This window comes from Pecten maximus, chromosome 10 (assembly GCF_902652985.1).
Source record: "Pecten maximus chromosome 10, xPecMax1.1, whole genome shotgun sequence".
NCBI classification, from domain to species: domain Eukaryota; kingdom Metazoa; phylum Mollusca; class Bivalvia; order Pectinida; family Pectinidae; genus Pecten; species Pecten maximus.
In genome coordinates this window covers 25,759,072-25,779,636 of record NC_047024.1, presented here as the reverse complement: position 1 = coordinate 25,779,636, position 20,565 = coordinate 25,759,072, and the positions used below count along the sequence as shown (strand labels likewise).

General features: G+C 34.2%; 1 protein-coding gene across 2 annotated transcripts in view; it reads left to right on the top strand.

Annotated features, from left to right (window-relative positions):
- Positions 1-7,025: 7,025 nt before the first annotated feature.
- Positions 7,026-20,565, top strand: part of LOC117335747 (cytochrome P450 3A24-like) — a 30,590-nt gene continuing 17,050 nt past the window's right edge. Inside the window, exons 1-2 of one of the 2 annotated variants that reach the window (XM_033895924.1) lie at positions 7,026-7,163; positions 19,074-19,170. In XM_033895924.1, the coding sequence (XP_033751815.1) occupies positions 7,102-7,163; positions 19,074-19,170 (159 nt within the window). In that variant the 5' untranslated portion in view covers positions 7,026-7,101. Of the gene's footprint in view, positions 7,164-19,073; positions 19,171-19,898; positions 20,385-20,565 lie in introns of those variants that run through there. The other variant, XM_033895925.1, reaches the window with a different exon arrangement.

Genomic DNA, 20,565 nt, shown 5'->3' with positions numbered 1-20,565 from the left:
TATAAGTAAGAGTACTTGGTGATGGAACTTCTCCTCAACCTCTGATAATCAGTTAGAGTAGCAAGAGTGTGATTCTCCTTCAGCAGATCAGATCCACAAATGGTTGGTTGTCAATCAATTTATTTTACTAGATGTAATAACTGACGTTTCTTGTATTTTATCTTCGGAGGCTGAATCATGCCCTGGTCCAGCGACTGGGTATATGATGTTGTGTTAGGTGGAAGAAAATGTAATTTGATGTTAGACACTATCCCGGTATGTATGCTTCTCACAAACATGCATAAAACGGCTGCTATGGGATATCAATATAATGTCGAACCTCGTTATCTCAAAGGCAATGGGGCCCCATGAAATAACTTCGAGTTATCACGAGGGTTCGAGGTAACCAAGGACTGAATTTTTAGCAGGGTCTTCGAGTTATCAGAGTTCGATATAATAAAGTTTGTCTATCTAGTTAACACCAAAGAGTTAAAACAATTTATAACAATGTCCCAAAATTATCGTTTTTAGGACCGAAAAAAATAAATACAAAATATGGAGGCAACGCACAGTGGATATTCTCCAGGATGCAAATAATTAGTTCTTCATTTTGAAATTTGAAAGATAAAAACGATAAACTAAACAGTTTGAAGAATGATGATAGTGTAAAGTATGTAACGATTGGTATTATATGAAAATATACAACGACCTATTCTTGTTTTAAATCATTAATACTCATTTTTTTGTTGGCGATGTATCAGCTTTAAATGGATCTTAATGAATGTGTGCGACAATGCATAGTCATTGAAAAATAACACTAGGACACAATCTCACTATTATTATCTCCTTGGATCTATCTTTTCACCCTTGGCATCAGAAAGACCAGACAGCTCGACAGGTATATGATGTAGTTTTATATTCCCTATTCGGTGTGCATGTACTTAATTTTATATACATTTCCATAGATAATTATGTTATTTTGTACCATCCTTTTTACTTTTTCCTCATGATAATCTGATTGGTGTTTCGTGTATGACTAAGGGAGTTAACTCTGCCATCCTTCCACTGTGAATATATATAGTATGTGTGATACACCAGGGTTTAAGTATACGGGTTAAGGAGGCATTACGATTTTTTATTTTTTTTAATTCTTTCAATTTCAACAAAATATACATAAGTTAAAACATACCTGTATATAGAAAATATATTGTGCCATATGGGTTTGCATTTCATATGAGATATACTAGTATATGCAAACAAGTGTATTAATAGCATTGAGTCTTTGGCGAGGTAAACTGTAAATATTCCTTAAAAAAAACATTTTATTGAAAATAAAATTAAGTCGCAGCTCCACCTGGTTGTACTACACGTCATTCTCGTTCCTAGAGTTATCGGTCATTTCAAGTGGGCGTAAAAGTATTTATGCATTGCAATAGTGTGTTGTTTTGTAAACTTTATTTATTTAACAATTGCGAAAATTATATCAACTTATACTAATTAAACTTGTTGGACCGGATGGAAGCACCCATGCCAGAGGTCTTACGGAGGGAGGAAACCGGAGTATCCGGGGAAAACCCACGTGGTCGATCAAGTGACCCCATACCTATTCACATCCGATCGCGGAATCGAACCCCGGCCGCTTAGGTGAAGTGTTACCACTGTGCCACCCGATCGCCCTTTTATTGTATTATTTTATGATGACTGGAACTGGACAACGGTCAATATGTTTCTTTTTGATCAAGTGTCTTAACATTATAAACTGTGCTTGACTCTTCAACTCCCTGCTTTGTTTTTATCTGAAAGTAGAAATGAAAACAAACAATAGTTATTGGATATAGATAAAACAGTTTTGAGTAGGACTGGGAACTGATATAATTGATACAATGCTTTCATGAAAATATCAAAAAGTATTAAAACAGCTATCTAAATAGGATGTACATTTTAATGATGAACTGTCTCGGATTCTCGTCAGGAGGACAGTAGCTTATACACTGTGTCCTAGATAATACCCATTTTAACTTTCTATAATTTTGTTCTCATATCTTACACACCTATTTCTGTGACACACGTAGTCAGCTGATCAGCTTGGGTTATGTCCCCTCTATCGAGTTATAGGAGTTACAGGCATCGGGTGCACGGTGGTTTAGTGGTAGGCCGCAGGGCTATGTGACCGAAGGGTTGCTGGTTGGAGTCCCGGCACGGGCGCTGTGTTGTATCCTTGTACAAGATACTTTATTCCATTGTGTTCCAGTTGACTCATCTGTAAATGAGTTCTTGGTAGGTCAGTGGAAGAAAATCAATTAATGTCGTGTGTAAGTTGTTAGCGGCGAAATGGCAGCTCCGGCAGCATAATCTCCAGGGAGCTGAGAAAGACACTACAGTTTGGTAGCTGGTAAATAAAGACTCAATAATAATAATTTGTGAACCACTTAGAGACGACTATGTTGCGATGATTTTGCGGTATATAAAAGTCTAAAGTATTTAGTATCACTATCAGCGGAGCATCTATAGACGGTGTCCTCCAGTCGCCCTTCCATTGTTTGTTTCCGGCTAATCGGTTCACCTCTCCATCTTCTTGTCAGCGTACAGAAACATTTCTGTTTGCTGGTGACGACATCTACAAAGGTGTAACATCAAAATCTTAAGTGTTTTCATCTTCCATGATTGATCTATTCTCTATTGGAAAAAAAAGATGAGTAAAGCTATGTTCACATACAGCATGCTTAAAACGGAATACGTAAAATATAGATTTTTGAGATAATCCGTCTTTTTGTCAAGACATAAATAAATAAATAAAACCAATAGAGATATATTTCAAGATAACTTATCAGATTCGTGAAATGGTTTCACTATTAACTGATACCAATAAAAATCTCGAATGCGACTCTTTATCTCGTACGAGATGAATTTCTAATTTATCTCCCACGATATAATAAGTCATATCTACCATATGCATTTCTTGTTTATCTCCTTCCAGAAATAAGTCGCACGTACGAGATAAATTTCTTGCTTATGTCTCGTGAGTCAATACAAGTCTTACGTACATGAGGATTTCTGATTTATTTCCTTGGCGATAAATAAGTCGTTCGTACGAGATTTTCGCAGTGACCATAGTATGCGGTCATGGATTTGGGAAATGGAATACAATTACAGGTATTGCATAAATAGGAATTGGGTTTTATGAAGTGCCAGGTAGATTATGTCCCTTGTAAACACCGATGTATAAACAGTATGAATACGTGTTTATTTATGGTTTTACCAGATATTTCACTAATATTTATAGAACTGTTTGTGACTTGGGTGTTAGTTGAATATTTACATATCTACATATTTTTATTTCATTAACTTAGCTTGGCATTTTAATGTAATCCCCGCCCAAAAGATTTAAATGACAATCGATAAGAGTAACATTGATTCAATTTCTCAGATTAACACACAATAGCTCGAAGTAAAATGAAATGAGCACGCAGATCACTGGATTTTGAAAATTTATTAATTTACTAAAAGTATTCTGTCTTTTTATCTTTGAAAATGCATAGTACTGTTATCATCAATATCATTACATATAAAATGGTTTGATTTTGTTTAACGTCCTATTAAAAGCCAGTCATTCATATTGCATATTAAAGGGGTTATTTATTAAAAAAAATCACGACCAGATAAATAAACAACATTTAACCTGTTTTATATTTTTAAAAACACTATTTAGCATTACAACTTACATTAAAAACGATGATAGTTCCTTTATCGTTTGTTGATAATTAAGAACTAATGCAACTAAAGTTTCCTATGGTGTTAACATGTATACCGGTTGATTTGATATCAAGGACTTGATTATCACGATTTCCGTGACATAGATGTTGACTACTGGCAGAACAATTAACAACACAAGGTTTCGAGAAATGCCGAGAGATGATGGTTGATGAAAACCACAGGAAAGTGTTATGGTCGGCACCATGACCGTATTTGGAAATGTTATATTTATTTATGCGATATGAAAAGTTGGTCCGTTTATTGGGTCGTTGTCACCATCCTAGTTCTCTTCTTGAGAATGTGACGTAACCAGGATATGACCTGGATTTGTATGGCAGAATCGCTTACTCTTCCGGAACATCTGGTCCTATTCTCTTCGTGCGTTTTCAAGGGTCCACATACGAAATTTCATTTTTGTTCATTTTTATCGATTTTGAGATCGAAGTATGGTTTTGTTATCATGTCGGTATTCTTTGCTGTTTTTATATTACAGTACGTTAAACAATATGCCTAACGTTAAATTTTCGTGTGATGTTTTATTATTTCAACTATAGATTCAATACCTAAACACTTTACGTTTCAATTTGTTGTTAGACTTGGCACATTTCACAACTGATCTTATTCAACATATTATTCTGTTCTACACAGCAGTATTACGGCTTATATTTATGGTATCTCTAATTGAATTGAACCTATCTCTATTTGAATTGAACCTATCTCTAATTGAATTAAACATATCTTTAATTGAATTAAACCTATCTTCAATTAATTGAATATATGTTAATTCGGCGTTCCATATATATTACTAATAACAGTTTACATTATGAGTATTCTAACGTTTTTATACTTTTATATTCGTTTGAATATCAAGACCTTGAACTAGTACACTATACCCTGTGAAATGCTCTGGATAGTGAAATGATTCTTGCTACTTAAAAAAAGTATTAGCTGATAAACACAACAAACAAACAATTGAGCGATTTCCAAACTACTGTTTAATACACACACGGGAATTTGAAATATACATTAATCGTACATTTCAATCAAGCTAATATAGCTGAGTTTAAGATTGGCTAAACAACAACAGAAATGGGAAGAGTAAATAAACGAAGCTGTGCATCATTAAATAAATATCAGCGATGTCAATGTAGTTTAATATATATCTAATGTATAGAATCACGTAACAGTAGAGTCATTGACAGTAGCAACATCTCAGGAAAACTAGATGTTACTATGAACACGTATATTGCTATTAAACTGCATGAATCTCGTGATTTGCTGCGTTCCAGATCATCCTATGAACCCATTATCTAGTACAAGTTGAGAACACAAGCACAAACCTCACATATTTGTATAGATTTAAAGATGCGGGACTTTGTTGGGAAATGATAGCTTGTGGATACAAAGGTTTGAAGCTCGAAGCACTGTGAGGGTCAATGCGCTTCTCTGGTGACGGAGAAGTATTGAATATCACCGCTCAGATGAGTAGATTTTTACGTATCTGTAGACAACAAAAGAAGGATATGAAATGTCAGGAACAGATTTGATGTCGCCGCCCAGGTATGTAGCTTTCTACGTATCAGCAGACAATGAATGGAACTTAACGAATCTTTTGTTCTCATCTGTAAACACAAAATCACCGAAGAATTTCGTTCACAGAACAGTTGCTGTGACATTTTTCCTTACTTAAATATGTCAGGTAAGTTCACACCGCCATATCAGTTTGTTAATTTGCATTTGATTACGTATTTTTTTTTTTTAAATTTGAAGTGTGATTATGGCCTGATGAAATAAGATCTTCGTCCATTAATGTTTAATTTTGTCCTAATTACGAATTAATTTAGATGTACATTCAGAGATATCATAATCTCTATACGTGAATACTACTGCTATAACAGCATAAATGTCTGCGTTTTTATACTCTAATGAGTATTTAAAATAAATTTCAACATCAGCATGTGCACACATAGGTTACCAGCCGTATGTTCAATGTGTCAGTATACTTAATAGGATTGGGATTTATGCCATAATATAGAAATACTTTCCAATTGAGTTGTTTTAAATCTTTATTTTTTGTTTATCTTCCTATAAGGTTACACAAGAGATTGTCGAAATATTATTCATCCATCTGAACCAACATTATTTCTGTTAAATAATGTGGAAGTCAAAACCAACACCATATAACGTTAGCAAAGTATATCAAGCTCGATGTTTTCCTTGCTCCTTAAATATGTCCTGTATTTTTCTTGTCTCTGCCGCGGTTCTCTGTTCGAAAACCTTACATTACTTGTATTTAATTTATATCTATAAGATAACCATATCAGTGCTTGGTTTATCATCCCGTTAACAGCCAGGGTCATTTTGAAGTGGGGTCTCCTTTTAGTAGTTGTTGACTACAAGACTATCTTAATTTATCTTGATGACATGCGACCAGCGTCTCGTGTGTTGTCCTGTGAGGTAGCCACCAACTGCTACAAGGAGACACAGCCTTAAAGTGACCTTGTATGTTCATGAGGCAATAAACCAAACAAACTAACAAAAGAAACGTTTGTTTTGTTGTTCTTGGTTATTTTGCCTTTTAGACCACGTGGAAAGGAACCTAGAAACACTTAATAGGTGTTCTGATGTAACAACCTCCCCTAAGTACATGGGCTCTTCCACTCACCACCAATGTAATTCACGTAAATATAAAACGTAGTGCACACCTGAGTGACATTAAACTATACAATTCAATAAAGTCGTTACGCAATTCTTTGGTCATGACGTCACCATCATCGTATGAGCGGTTTTAGAACAAGATGCTGGGAAATTAGCCCCAAGAGTGATGTAGTCGGTTGAAGTTATGTATGAACTGGTGATAGATGATCGTAATCTGAAGCCTTTACGACGAAATAGTATACAGATTCCTTGACATCTAAGTTCACAACACAGGTTGATTCAAGATACATGATTTCTACATACAGTACATAATTTACAATGATAATAAAAATAAATGTAACAAAAGTTTTCCATTCGGAAATGGAATTTACTGATTCTGACATTTGAAATCTTTAACTAAACAGTAAACGACAAATCTCCGTAGAAAGGACAAACAATGCTAGTATAATCCAGGTCTACCCCAAGGGGAATCCCTTCACAGATTTCACACATATCACAGATTATGGTAATGAACGCCAGGGGACTGGTCGGGTCAGAGCTATTTTCAGCTGAGCTTTCTCATTGGTTGTTGGGTAATTCTGGATAACCCTTTGTATTTATATATATGTGTGAGTACCTGTGTGTGACATATTCGCTATACACCTGTGGGGAGGTTTTACAGGTGGTTTATTCTTCCTTAACTGTCTGGTTAATGTTGACATACCTGTAATAATGGTCTTCGTTCTGCCACCTTGGATAACTGTTGGGATAGCACTGGCTTTCTGCGTATACTTGTAAGTAATGCTAGTTACAATACCTATTGTTCTATACACCTTACCGTAGTATATCAGACAATAGGTCTGGTTTATATTTTCCTTTTGTTTGCATGTCAGTATTTTGTGTTTGTTTTTTATCTACCCGGTATTGCTGAGAACTTCTTAAATATTCAATATATCATAACGACTATAATCATCTGAAAATATGTACACTGTCAACTATAAAACAAGCTTAAAACAAGTCTTTTAAAATAAGGTTTGTTTCGGGTGAAATAAAATCGGCTATCATTAAATCAGTTTAACAGGTAATTTCTAACAACTCTTTCCACAGCCAGATTTACTGAATTAAGAAATTTCTCAGACTGGCGCCGCGCATTATTAATAAGTGGTTGTATGTATAACACGTGTTATTGTCATGTCATGCTAGCCATTACCTAGTTGGGGGATAATGAAGGCCTCGGTGTAGTTATGCATCACCCAAATTGACTATTAACGTATTAGAAATATCACCGGAGAAATCATTGACACATTATGTCGACACATATCTTTAAGATGAATACTGTCCATTTGGGTAGATTTTTTTAGCATGAAACTGTTAGAAACTTTTCTCATTTGATGCATATCCCTCTTAACTATCCAAAATAAAAGTCGTATGTTTTTAAATGAAAAAAAACACCAAACTATCGTTGACCTGCGATTTTCTTAAAATAGCATTAAGATGTTTTAAATAATTGGTTTTGATTTAAACATATTTTATTTGAAATCTACAAATGGGATCATACAAAAGTTTAAAACTTATAATCCGTCTTCTATACATAATTGGCGAGAAATATGTATGTAAAACCTACCAACCTACTGACAATATATAAAATTAACACACTACCCGTTTGGGTTAATTCTTTTAAAGTACAATATATGTTATATTAAGTGGAGCAACCTGTTAAATTGTGACCATGTCATAGTCTGTTACATCTGAATAAAACCCATAAACAGAGAAATTTCTTTACGTGTCTGATTTAAGAGAATTTGCTATTTTATTGGGTTGTATTTTGATTGAGATTCCGCACAGCTCCATTTACTTGTCTTTATTAAAATACTAAGATGTAATAGTAATCAGGTAGAGATAATGTCTTGTATACTCCGAACATCTTTTTTATACTTCATATTATGCCAGGTCACTCATGTGGAACGAGACCAGGAATCCAAACCTGCGTCTGTATACATGTGATGTAACTTATATTCAGATAATGAATTAGATTGCAGAGTGTGTTTTATCAACTTGGGTATAGTGTTTGCATAACAAGTGCTACATTACATCCTCTGTATAACAACAAGCCTATCAGTCCCACATTTTCTATATATAGATCTGTTCCAACGTTGGTAGCCGGAGAAACTTGATAAGCTATACAAAATTCGCCGTTATACGCAATAGTTTGTGCCACAAAGCTAAATTGTTATTTTGATTATACCATGTCCATGATATATTTAGTTTATGTCTTGTTGTAAACCTTCAGAATGTAATATTTGTCTTATTGTAAGCCGAAACAATAAAATATGCTTTCAAGTATGAAAAAAAGTATAAATTGTATTGATTCGAATATGCTTAGCGTTAGTCTCCTTAAATAATAATCCCGACACTCGATTTCAGGATTAACCATACGGAGTAGTAAGACGAAATCTAAATGTATATGGGTAAAGTATCATACAATCACTAAATTAGACATTTAAATCATTTTAACAGTAGGTTGATAATGGTGTATATCATGTATTTCACATACCTAGTCTAGCCATTGAAATTTATCTTGACACAACCAGGAACAGAGTAAGCTCCATGTGACCACCGATTATTACTTGTTTTTTTTTTTTTTAAATATGAGTAAATTTTTTTGGAGGGTACTATTGTAAAACCCAATGATCCTAGGTTGTGAAATTCGAGATGTATAATTCTTAGATACCTTTTCGGGATCTACCTAGGGATAACTTTATAGGTTAGTCGGTGTCTTGTTAGCTTTCCGCAATTTAGTTCTTGTTTTCAAAGACCCTTTTCTTCTCTGATATAGTATAATTACATTTTATATAAAATCTCTGGAATAATCGCTAACACGTTACAAATATATATTTTTCATTTTAATCTGAATATACCTTTAAATACCCAAAAAGTTGATGTCTGTGAAACATTTTAACAGGTTCGACCGCCTACATTATCTTCAATATTTACAAGAAGGTAGCCAAGTAGCCTAACAGATGCCAAGTAGTGCCACCTTTAAAACCAGTGTACCACCGACGACAATGTTCAAATATGGGAACTCTGTGAGATTGTAATCAGAGATCTCTACTTTGTGTTTTCTTGTGTGAACAGTTCAAGGCAAACACTCTATCAGGCAGTGTAGGGAATAGGAATAAGAATGTTTATTTTTTATTTCTTAACAAATATAATTCGTAGTTGTAAAAAAGTTATTTGCTGAATTAAATTGTTAAAATGATCAACATGTTTGCGGTAAATGCATATTTATCGTTACGACACAGTCTAAACTTAGGGTATATTGACCTATATTTTGAACTTTACTTCAATAATTGATTCAAGGTAATTCAAAGCAGGACTAGTATAACACCACAGGCTTTAACATAAGATTTCTTATACAGATTTCACAAATGAATACACACACACACGCGCACACACGCACGCACGCACGCACGCACGAACAAATATATATATATGCAGATTTATTAGAACACATATCCATTGCATCTCACTTTCCTTTGAAAGAGCTGCCAGAGAGAAATCTTATATGTACGCGATAGATTTAATACACCACACACAGGCAATTGTTGAGTGGCTGGGAGGCCGTTAGCTTTAAACAGGATACCGTAATACAGGAGAAGTGGTTCCATGAGTCATGCACAATGATTTAAGAACCCATTCAGGAGCTATCTAAACAAATCAGAATAAATTATTATTTGTTCTCTTGTGAATGCTGAAGTATAGACGAATCCGTAATCCAAGCCTGTCTCGGATTCCACCCAACGGAGGCAAAATATGTATTAATGAAAAGTTAAGCATTGACATCTCCTTTGGAAGTGTGCAAGTAACACGGAACCAGGTGTCACTCAAGGGTAAGCGCTGTAATGTCACGAGCTTTGAAAATCTAGGTGAAGATTAAGTGTTGCCAAAGAATGAACCGGTAGTTAATACAAAACAATAATGGAGACTTTTATGTTTGAAACGACCATATGCATATATATTGCTGGGGAATGGACATTTTCGTTATCATTTAATATGTTTATTGATATGCCTAGTGGTTCCGTTGTCATTCCCCAATCTCTCGTTGGAGACATTATGGCTTAACCGGGATTTGACCTAAATTTGTATAGCGCGTGTTGGCGAGGAAGCAGAAGACGCTTTCTCTTCCGGAGATCATGGTCTTATTCTCCTACATCCGGTATTGTTACCAAATTTCAGTGATGAGAGTTAAAAAAACATCCATTCTTCAGAAAGGTAATGAACACTGCTTCACACAAATACTGTCAGGGTGAATTTGTCCTCGTCATTCATACTTTGGCTATATCATTACGGATTTCGACACATTCCATTTAACATTACAATACCAACTTAGAACCATAAGGTCGTTACTACTGCTGTATCATATATAACGTGGACTATGTATAGAATAGGTAGACATACGAATTGAACTTGACACCTGTCCCATCTATCTGTCCCATGGAGTCTCATAATGGCCCCGGCCAATGTGTATCGTATCTCGGTAATTATTCACCTCGCTACGTCTTTTCATCAACACTGGCAACTGAATTGCCTACTTTCAGTTTACAAGATGTAATTAAATTTCATATCACAGTTGGTATGCTTTTGGTCATGGTTTCCATTTGCCCATTTGTAATTTTAGAAAGAACGTTGCAACATGGGGAATCTACCTTCCAACATAGATACATGTCTGTCTGTATTCAGAACAGCATTGTTGTTAGGTCAACCGTATTTTTCATGACGTTTCTTCACTTTGTTACAATCTCTTAATGTGTTGTTTTCTGACACCATTGACCGATATATTTATATACATATATACGTATATTACTATCTTCTCTAATAAAAAGGGTTAGTCCTTTTAACACTCCGTTTACCCTTTAAACCCATATTTAATTCATCAAAAAAAAATAATGTCATGGTTTTAATTGATTATGATCCTTCCGCGTTAGTTATTAATTTTTTCGGCATAGTCGTATAATATTCTTTTGGCCCTGATATTGCGCGACAGGTGGCGTTACTGGTCAGGATGAAGTATGTGATTGGTCAATGTAGCAGTAAATGATAAATGCAGATATGCAGTTAAAAACGAAACAAATTTAAGATTGAATGCAAGCTGAATAAGTGGATGTATCTTTTCAAATGAGACATTAATAAAATGATATTCCTGATTCAAATGCAGTCTTATTATCACCAAAAATGATTCAAACTGATATAATTTTGTTATCCGTGCTGAAACGCATTAGTTCGTTAATTTATTTCACCAGCAGTTTACATTATAACCACAAACATTAAAACTATGCCGATTATCTTTTTTTTTTAAGAAATCTCTTGTATAAATTTGAGAAGGTGAGTCAGAAAACATTTCCAAGCGTTCCATGGTGATTTGGTGTTTGGAGAGTATATCTCAATAAGACATTTTATCACCTACAACGCACGGTAACCAATCATGCATGGTAACTGATGACACGTGATAATTAATCATGCATGGTTATATCCCTAGTGACTACTTATCATCATAATGTATTTTAATGAAGATTTTATCCTTCCGCGACATTTCAATTCATTGATCTAGTGTTGATTTTTCCGGGTAGATTCACTCAAGCATGACACATTACAATTATCTTTTTGATAATGAACATTTTCATATTTACTTCCTGTCGTGTTGTTTTGGACTTGTTACACGATAATAGAATATTGTTCGGTAAATTACACAGTGAGGTTTTATTTAAATCATAATGATTCAGCATTCACTGTTCATTGTTGATCTGATATCTTCTCAATTTCAATTTCAATTTCTTTATTAACTGTGGGCCATATTGCCCATTAGCACATGTTATAATATACAAAGTCGTAATATACGTGAACAGCGATAGAAATTACAAAGTGGAGAACGAGTTCAGAGTTTGTACATATAGCCAGGATCTTATTGGCTTCGAAAATAAGATTTTTTTCAATTTCAAATTTCTTTATTAACTGTGGGCCATATTGCCCATTAGCACATGTCTCGACGTAAACATTGTAATGTATTCTGTATAGAAGTTAGATAAACACAGATTGTCGTGTCTATCTCAGCCATTGTATATTCTTTGTGATTTATATCTGTGTTTACAAGCTATATATTAGTTAAAATATTTTTATAAGATAAACTTTCTTATTGTTAAAGATAAAAAAAAGAAAGAAATCATCTAGTTCTTTTCACTCATGTCATCCAATGGAAATGTAAACGTTAAATCTAAATTGAAATCATTGTCATCTCAATCTCCTAGACTATGCTTATATATAAACATATATTGAAATAAACTCTGTCATCTCGAATATTCTGGATTTAAGATATTTCATGACCCCACTGACTTTGTGATAACGAGGTTCTACTTATTTAAATCCGAATTCCGGAAGTAAATTTAAGGATGATAAAATACATATACTAATGTGAAAAATATCACATTCCACTACCCGGATGTCTTTGCTCGACATTAGGCAATCCGTTGTTTACCCTATAAATAGTCGGTATGACTCCGAATGTTGACAATTATAAACAGCAGCATCCTGTTATATTACACCTAACAATTAATTCATAACAGCTAATAAAAATTCTACTTTAACCGTTAATGTTGTTAGAGATTGCTTCCTGGGATCTCATTGGTTAAAGCATTGTTAGCTTGATATGTCGTTCGCGTAAATCCGTCATCTACTCGATTTTTAGAATTATTGTTCTAGTATGTCCCTGTTCAGGAAACCAAGAATAAGTACATATAAGGAATGTATGTATTTATTTTAGATATCCATGAAATTTCTTACTTGGGAATTTCAGTTAATTTCTCTGCACATTGTTTAAAGTAACATATCCCCCACCTTCTATGGTCGCTAAGTAGTCTGTAGCCCAAGGCTGATCGTCCTTGGTATTTTATGAACTATTGTTCTGTTGTAAGCTAGGTTTTCTCAATTGTTTTGAAGTACATTATCAATATGAGAGTGACGAGGTTTTTATTATGCCGTTTCTTCTCTCTATTGCTTTTAAGCTATATGTTATTTGATCAAATATTGACATAAGCATGACTTTATGGGTCGATTGCATGTATCATAAATAATAAAGAACTGAATTACAGTATTCTACATCTGGATATCGTACATATCGCTGTATCTCTCAGTAACTTTCCATTGACAAAAAAAAAATGTAGACTATTCATTGTAATCAATTTCCGAGATTACCGACATAATAACGAAACCATAATCAACATTCAAATTCAGTGAATCGAGGACAAAATATGAGCAGAATATAGATTTGCAAGGATAACCTTGTAAAAATACAATGGGAATATAGGACCAGGACGTCCGGATGTGTAAGCGTCACGATATGCGTTTTTTTCAGATTCAACCACAACTAAGACTCAAGTAATAGCGAATTACACACAATCTGCGATACATAGCCGTAGCTTTTTAAAATAATCAAATTAATCATTGCTTTCATGTAAATATAAAATCCTGTGAGACGGTTGGATAATTTACACTGGAAAGTTTGTTGATGTATAAAAGTACAGTGTGGTTTCTTTCCAAACCATTTGCTCAGCGCTGAAGCATATAATAAGATGATTAATAATCCGCTATTGCGAGTAAGCGTCACATATAGGGGTCGCTTGTTGGGCTAATCGCCCAGTGAACAGCCAGGGTCATTTTAAGACGGGGTTTCCTTTTAGTAGAAGGTCGTTACCTCACTGAGAAAGGTACGGGAGCAACTAGGGTACGTTGTCTTGTTCAAGGACACCACCGTTCTAAGCTTCCCGAGAAACACAAACCGCCAAGACAAGGGAGCTCTGTACGACTGATCTTCTGTAAACACTCCGACATTTTTATTGATATGCGGGATATTATATAACCCAAAGCAATAATCTTGTCCTGGCTTTTATTGTGTAACTACCTCAATGGGGCTTCAGTTATGCTTATTTTTATAGATTAGGAGATGGGAAGTTGTATAAAAATGATTCCAATAACAACTCTACTCCAGACACGTCACCACAGAGCAGTAAATAAGTTGTTTCGCAATTGTTGTAAAATAAATAAAGTCTACGTTTTACCACAGAACAGTGCTAATGCTTAATTTATTTCGCATTTTCACGTATTTGTAATTTTTTTTGTACAAAAACAGACTAACTTAATTAAAGATAAAACGTGTCTTTTCATAAATCAATCGTTTAACAACATCTTAAGTATTTTAGGTATCGGGATGAATGTTGCCAATTTAACTAGTCACGGCACCAATTATGTTATGTAAATTAGGGAAACAACAACGCTATGCTAGCTCCGTTTCAGCGTTTAATCTGACCACAAACATTATGACGTCACAGACTTTGTGACGTCATCAAATATGATTACATAAGATAGCGCTATATTACACAACAATAACGTTAAATTTGGTACCAAAATTGTTAACTGATACTACAAACAATGAAAAACATTCAGGGGTTTGGTGATTATATCAAACTCCACAGCCGCAATAAAAGGAAGGTATAAGGGAAAATCGATAGTAGCACTTTATAGTAATTAGTATTTCAATAATTCTTACTAGAATAAAGTATGCATTAACGTAGTGGCATCTAGCGGTGAAACGCGGGCGATAACTCTAAATGTTGACATTGGGGAACAGCTCTATTAACAAGGTTTTTCGTGAAACTAGACTATGTATATAATATAAGCACAACAAACCGGTTTATACATGGAATGAAGATTTCACCAAATAATTTAATATAGGCTTCATATAAATATCAAACATATGGTTTTAAGTACACATGTACACGGTACTTTTACGTCTTTTTACGTCCAATTAATAGTACTTCTTGATCAACATAGTGTATCCTGCATACCTGCGGTATAAACCAGAGGATTAGGATGATGTTGGCATGTTGGATTAGTTGTCATGGGCACTTTGTTTGTTTTATGTCTCATATCCTGGAACGTCTCGCCTACGCACGCGTTTTCATCCACTCTCTAGGTTCGGTTTATTTTATAAAAATATGGAGGCGTAAAACAAGAACCGGTTACTTATTGTCACTGCTATTTATAGAACTATGAATATTCCATAACAACAATATAATTTTTATACCGTTATACAGTAATATGTTTTGTCATGCAGTTTCAGTCTCAGGTGAAAGTTCATGTCTTTATCAATTTCCGTTGATGTAAAAATCAAAATAGTCTTATTTCGTATATAATAATATGTTATGTTGCAATTTATAGTCTGATTGATATATTTCAGATGACCATTTTTATCAGATAATTAGTAACAATAGCAATAAATGATTCAGGCATTGGCCACAACGCACCGATTCAGGTTTATAAAAGTGCATTCTCTCTTTGTCGTGTCGACATAGGGAACGAAGAAAAATCGAGGTGTCGTAAAATCAAAAAGCAACGTTGGCCTCACGCACACAAAATTAAATTCTATTGTATTCGACAAGGATTTTCATCACGTGATGAAGAGTTTGCGTGTTCAAAATCTACACAAGTATCGAACGAAAACATGTATGTATTGAGTTTTAGTTTGAGTGTTAAAATGAAATTGTTGACCTGCTTCAAAAGCTGACGTGCTAAAAAGAATATTGTGATTCAATAAAAACAAAATCTGGTATAACATCTCTCACGGTCAATTATACTGATATCTGAATGGGCTTTTCGTTTACATGTGCATTTAATTGAGCGCTGAAACATCAAAAGGAATTGTATGTCACTAAATATTCGTGGAATATTTCTTTCTTGATGTGAACTTTCTAGGTCATTTCGTTGTAATTTAGCGTTGCGGTACAACATTTCTAGGGCATCTTATGAAACACAAGAAGTAATAACGTACAGTAAAATCTGTATGTAAATTTGATTTGTAGTTATAGTTGTTTGTTAGCCATCACGAAAGCCTCGGACCTTAATGCACGACAATAGTTTATATATCATACTCCAGTAAAGGTTTCAATGAAACGCCATGTATAACATATTCGTGTGAACCAGTCATTTCCCCAAATGTGTGTCTGTAGTGACGGGGATATATGACCTAGTGTTTGTCGTGAGTATGGACATTAACTGACACCTTCTGAATACTGACAGGACGTTAGTCAATACAAATTACTATTTTCCGGACATTTTTGGAAGGTGATATCTGTCCTTAAACTCGGTCGTGATTATACCGGAAGTTTACCTAGATTTGCATTAAAGATGCTTGCTCTTCCGGAACACCTGGTCATATTCTCCCTTTTCAAGGCTTCTCTTCTCAATTTATATTCCAAAATATAAACAGGATATTAAACATTACATTTCAACTTTTGGTTCAGAATTAGCTCATGTACTTAAAGGTCTTTGGAAAAGCAACATTGAAAATGATCAAATTTATTTAAATTCATTATAAGAACGGATCTTTTGCATCATTTCTTTTGACCTATTTCGAGTTTTTGACCATCTCTTGTGATAGATTGAGGTCTTAAGCATCACTGACGTGTCCTAGAATGACGAAACACCTGTATGATGTCACTAACATCACTGACGAGTCCTAGAAGGACGAACCACCTGTATGATGTCACTAACATCACTGACGAGTCCTAGAAGGACGAACCACCTGTATGATGTCACTAACATCACTGACGTGTCCTAGAATGACGAAACACCTGTATGATGTCACTAACATCACTGACGAGTCCTAGAAGGACGAACCACCTGTATGATGTCACTAACATCACTGACGAGTCCTAGAAGGACGAAATAGCTGTATAAGGCCACTAACATCACTGACGAGTCCTAGAAGGACGAAACAGCTGTATGATGTCACTTACAGTTAAATTCAGTTTGACCCAATTGTGTATAACTCATATCATTTGGAAGGGTACTAATAAGTTGTGTGTCTTTTTATGCAATCATTGGTAAAGGAGAGGTTTCTAAAGTGGACTAAAAAGTAGATGATAGTTATGTGATTATGCTAGCTGTTTGAATTTAACATTGGGAAATATCCATAAAATTCCAATCTTTTGCTTCAGCAAGGATGTAGCGCTATTTTTGTGGACGTTCTGATACACAGAGTTGTAGTTTTTCAATACATGATTTTTCATAATGTGTGAAATTATTTTATCTTTTAGTAGATTTTCTCAATTTGGTTCTTCTTTTACGTAACTATCTAATTAGGGAAATGAGTCATCATTAGGGAATGTATGGCAGAAGAGATGAACTTTTCTATTACAAAGCAGGAGCCAATCACCTGTCTCAAGAGAGAAATCAACATATCTGGAAACAACTCTCTCTCTCTCTCTCTCTCTCTCTCTCTCTCTCTCTCTCTCTCTCTCTCGAAAATATTCTACTTAATGATAGAGTTAACGATGATCTAAAATATTCTACATAATGATGATCTAAAATATTCTACATAATGATAAAAGTTAACGATGATTTAAAATATTCTACATAGTAGCTTTTAACATTGTATGGGTGTATGTAAGATGTAACAAATACTTGAAAGACTAGGAGATCTTGTAATATTGTCCTATAAAAAGTTATATTAATTCATGTATGCTTCTGAAACATAATCCTTTTCTGAATCATATTATGAAAAATATTATGCGCAAATTACGGATTTTTTAAAATGATTGATGAATTAAATATGATCCCATACACGGTATAATATATTTCATTTGCCTTACAAGGAAGATAGAGACTCTGATATGCTGCTCCAATAGCAATACATGGGATGGGTATCTCTTCCTTTTAACTTGTTTCATCAGGGTCCCCATTAAAACGTCTGGTTTGCCTCCTGCAAATGTAGTGGGTAAGTGTGAAGTGTCATATTTATGTATCGAAGGTGTGAAGTTTCACAGTGGAGAGGAGCAATTCGGCGTTGCCAATCACCAATGACAGCTCCTTATGACTTTCAAACGCAAACAGTAATGCATCGTGATATCTATTATGAAATAGCTTTTTATCATTTTTTTTCAAATGTATGATCTTTGATATCAGAGATATGATATATTCTTAACGTTTCCTCGACCCAACGACCCAATACAGGATCACAAGGTTGACAATGAATATACATGTATACACTATGTGTGTTAAGAGAGACACAATTAGCATACATTAGAAAAGATTATGGTTCTAACTATTGTAACATATAAAGCCGAACGGTTTTGATTCATCAAAATCCAACCTCTCCACATTAGTCGCCTCATATAATAATGTAAATGATAAACAATGATTTAGACATGGATCTTTAGCGACAATCATATTTTAGTGACAATCATATTTTAGGGACAATCACATTTGAGGGACAATCACATTTTAGTGACAATCACATTTTAGTGACAATCACATTTTAGGGACAATCATATTTTTGGGACAATCACATTTTAGTGACAATCATATTTTAGGGAAACTAACATTTTAGGGACACTAACATTTTAGCGAGAATCATATTTTTCATTTAGAACCATGAATTATGATTGCACTAATTGTAGTTGCTTTCTATTGTTTCTTTGACAAGTATTGTTGTTGTGCCAATTCATTGTGGGGCTAATCTGTATCTTTATTCAGGTGTTATATTGCTAGTTTCAATTTTTCCACAGTGAATCGAGACATTTTTTTTTATCTATGTAGTTGTCCTGTTCTGTAATCCTTATTTGACGTTTACCTGCCTTTCTGCTATATCGTTACAGGTACAGTAAATGGAAGCACAGTTTATTCACAAAGCTTGGTGTTCCTGGACCTAAACCCAAATTTATATTTGGTATTTTACCCTGTTACAAAAAAGATGTAAGTATATCAGTTTAATGATATCTTCAACATAAAATTTATGAAACCATATTTATATTACACATACGAAAAAAGTTTAATTAATTGATATCGCTTCTTTCACAAAACCATGTACATAATGATATATTTGGTGTGTACACTTATATTTGGTTTATGAATGATTTAAAATGTTGATATTTGGTTTTAAAAAAACATCCATATTTGGTTTATATAAGATAATATTGAGTAATGATAACAATTACATTTTGTTTAATTGATAATATTTGGCTTGTATAAAATGGCTTAGGTTTAATTGGACAATATTGCGAGCTGTATAAATGCTGTACAAACTGACTAGACATGTTTGATGAAATTACTGAGAAAAAAATATGAACTCGTTTTCAAACGGGATGTATGTCGCTGACTTAAATGTCGGTTTGAAAAGAATGAAATGAGGAAGTTACGCGACATCGCTTGTTATATTTTGAACACACGTTTTATTGTCTTTCTGCTTTTTCAATGTATTTCACAAGAAGTTACTTCGTATCCACATTCATAAGTGTCACAACAAATGATTGATTTAACAAACACAAACTTATCAGTTTTACCTATCTCTCATTGTCAGATTAAACTGATTGCTTGTAATAGATACAATAAGTTATAGATAAAGGACAGCTGAGGAAAACATTGGTGATATATATTATTAAATTCCTGATTGATTATCAATTTATTTAATGTTTCTATCGTCAAACATGGCATGAATGCACACTTAAGAAGTAATGTACTTCTTCATAATATGTGTCATTTGATCCTTAAATATTGTATGGTTATCTTAACTCTTTCAAAATTAAAAATAATATGTTTAAAAACTACTTGTGAAACTTAAATGTTAGATGGGGTCAAGCTAACAATGAGAAGGCGACCTGAGTGTTATGTTTGTGATGAAAGGACAAGGCTACCGTCTCTCCTGAAATCCGACGCCATTGCTGTATAGGGGCAACTAAGAAAGGACTCCATACGATACGTTATGTTGGAATGTTGACAGATCAAGATGATAGAGTGTACGAAATGGAGACAGCATGAGGCACTCATACGAAATGAAACAGTTCTGTATTTTTCTTGAAGGTGACCCCTAAATTCATTTTAAAAACCTACGTAACATCAGGTGAAGATCTGAAATGCGTGGTCCCTACCTGTGGCGGTTTGCGGTTTTCAGGAAACTGATACACGGATTGGTATGTGTTGCTGACGTGATTGTGTCCTTGGGCATGTCACTTTTGTTCAGAGAAGTAGCCACCAGCTACTGCAAGGATACCCAACCTTAAAATGACACTGGTTAATCATGGGGCCAACAAACTAATAAAATCATTAAACAACACTGATTGCATAAAACATGTGTTTATTCCTTTATGTACC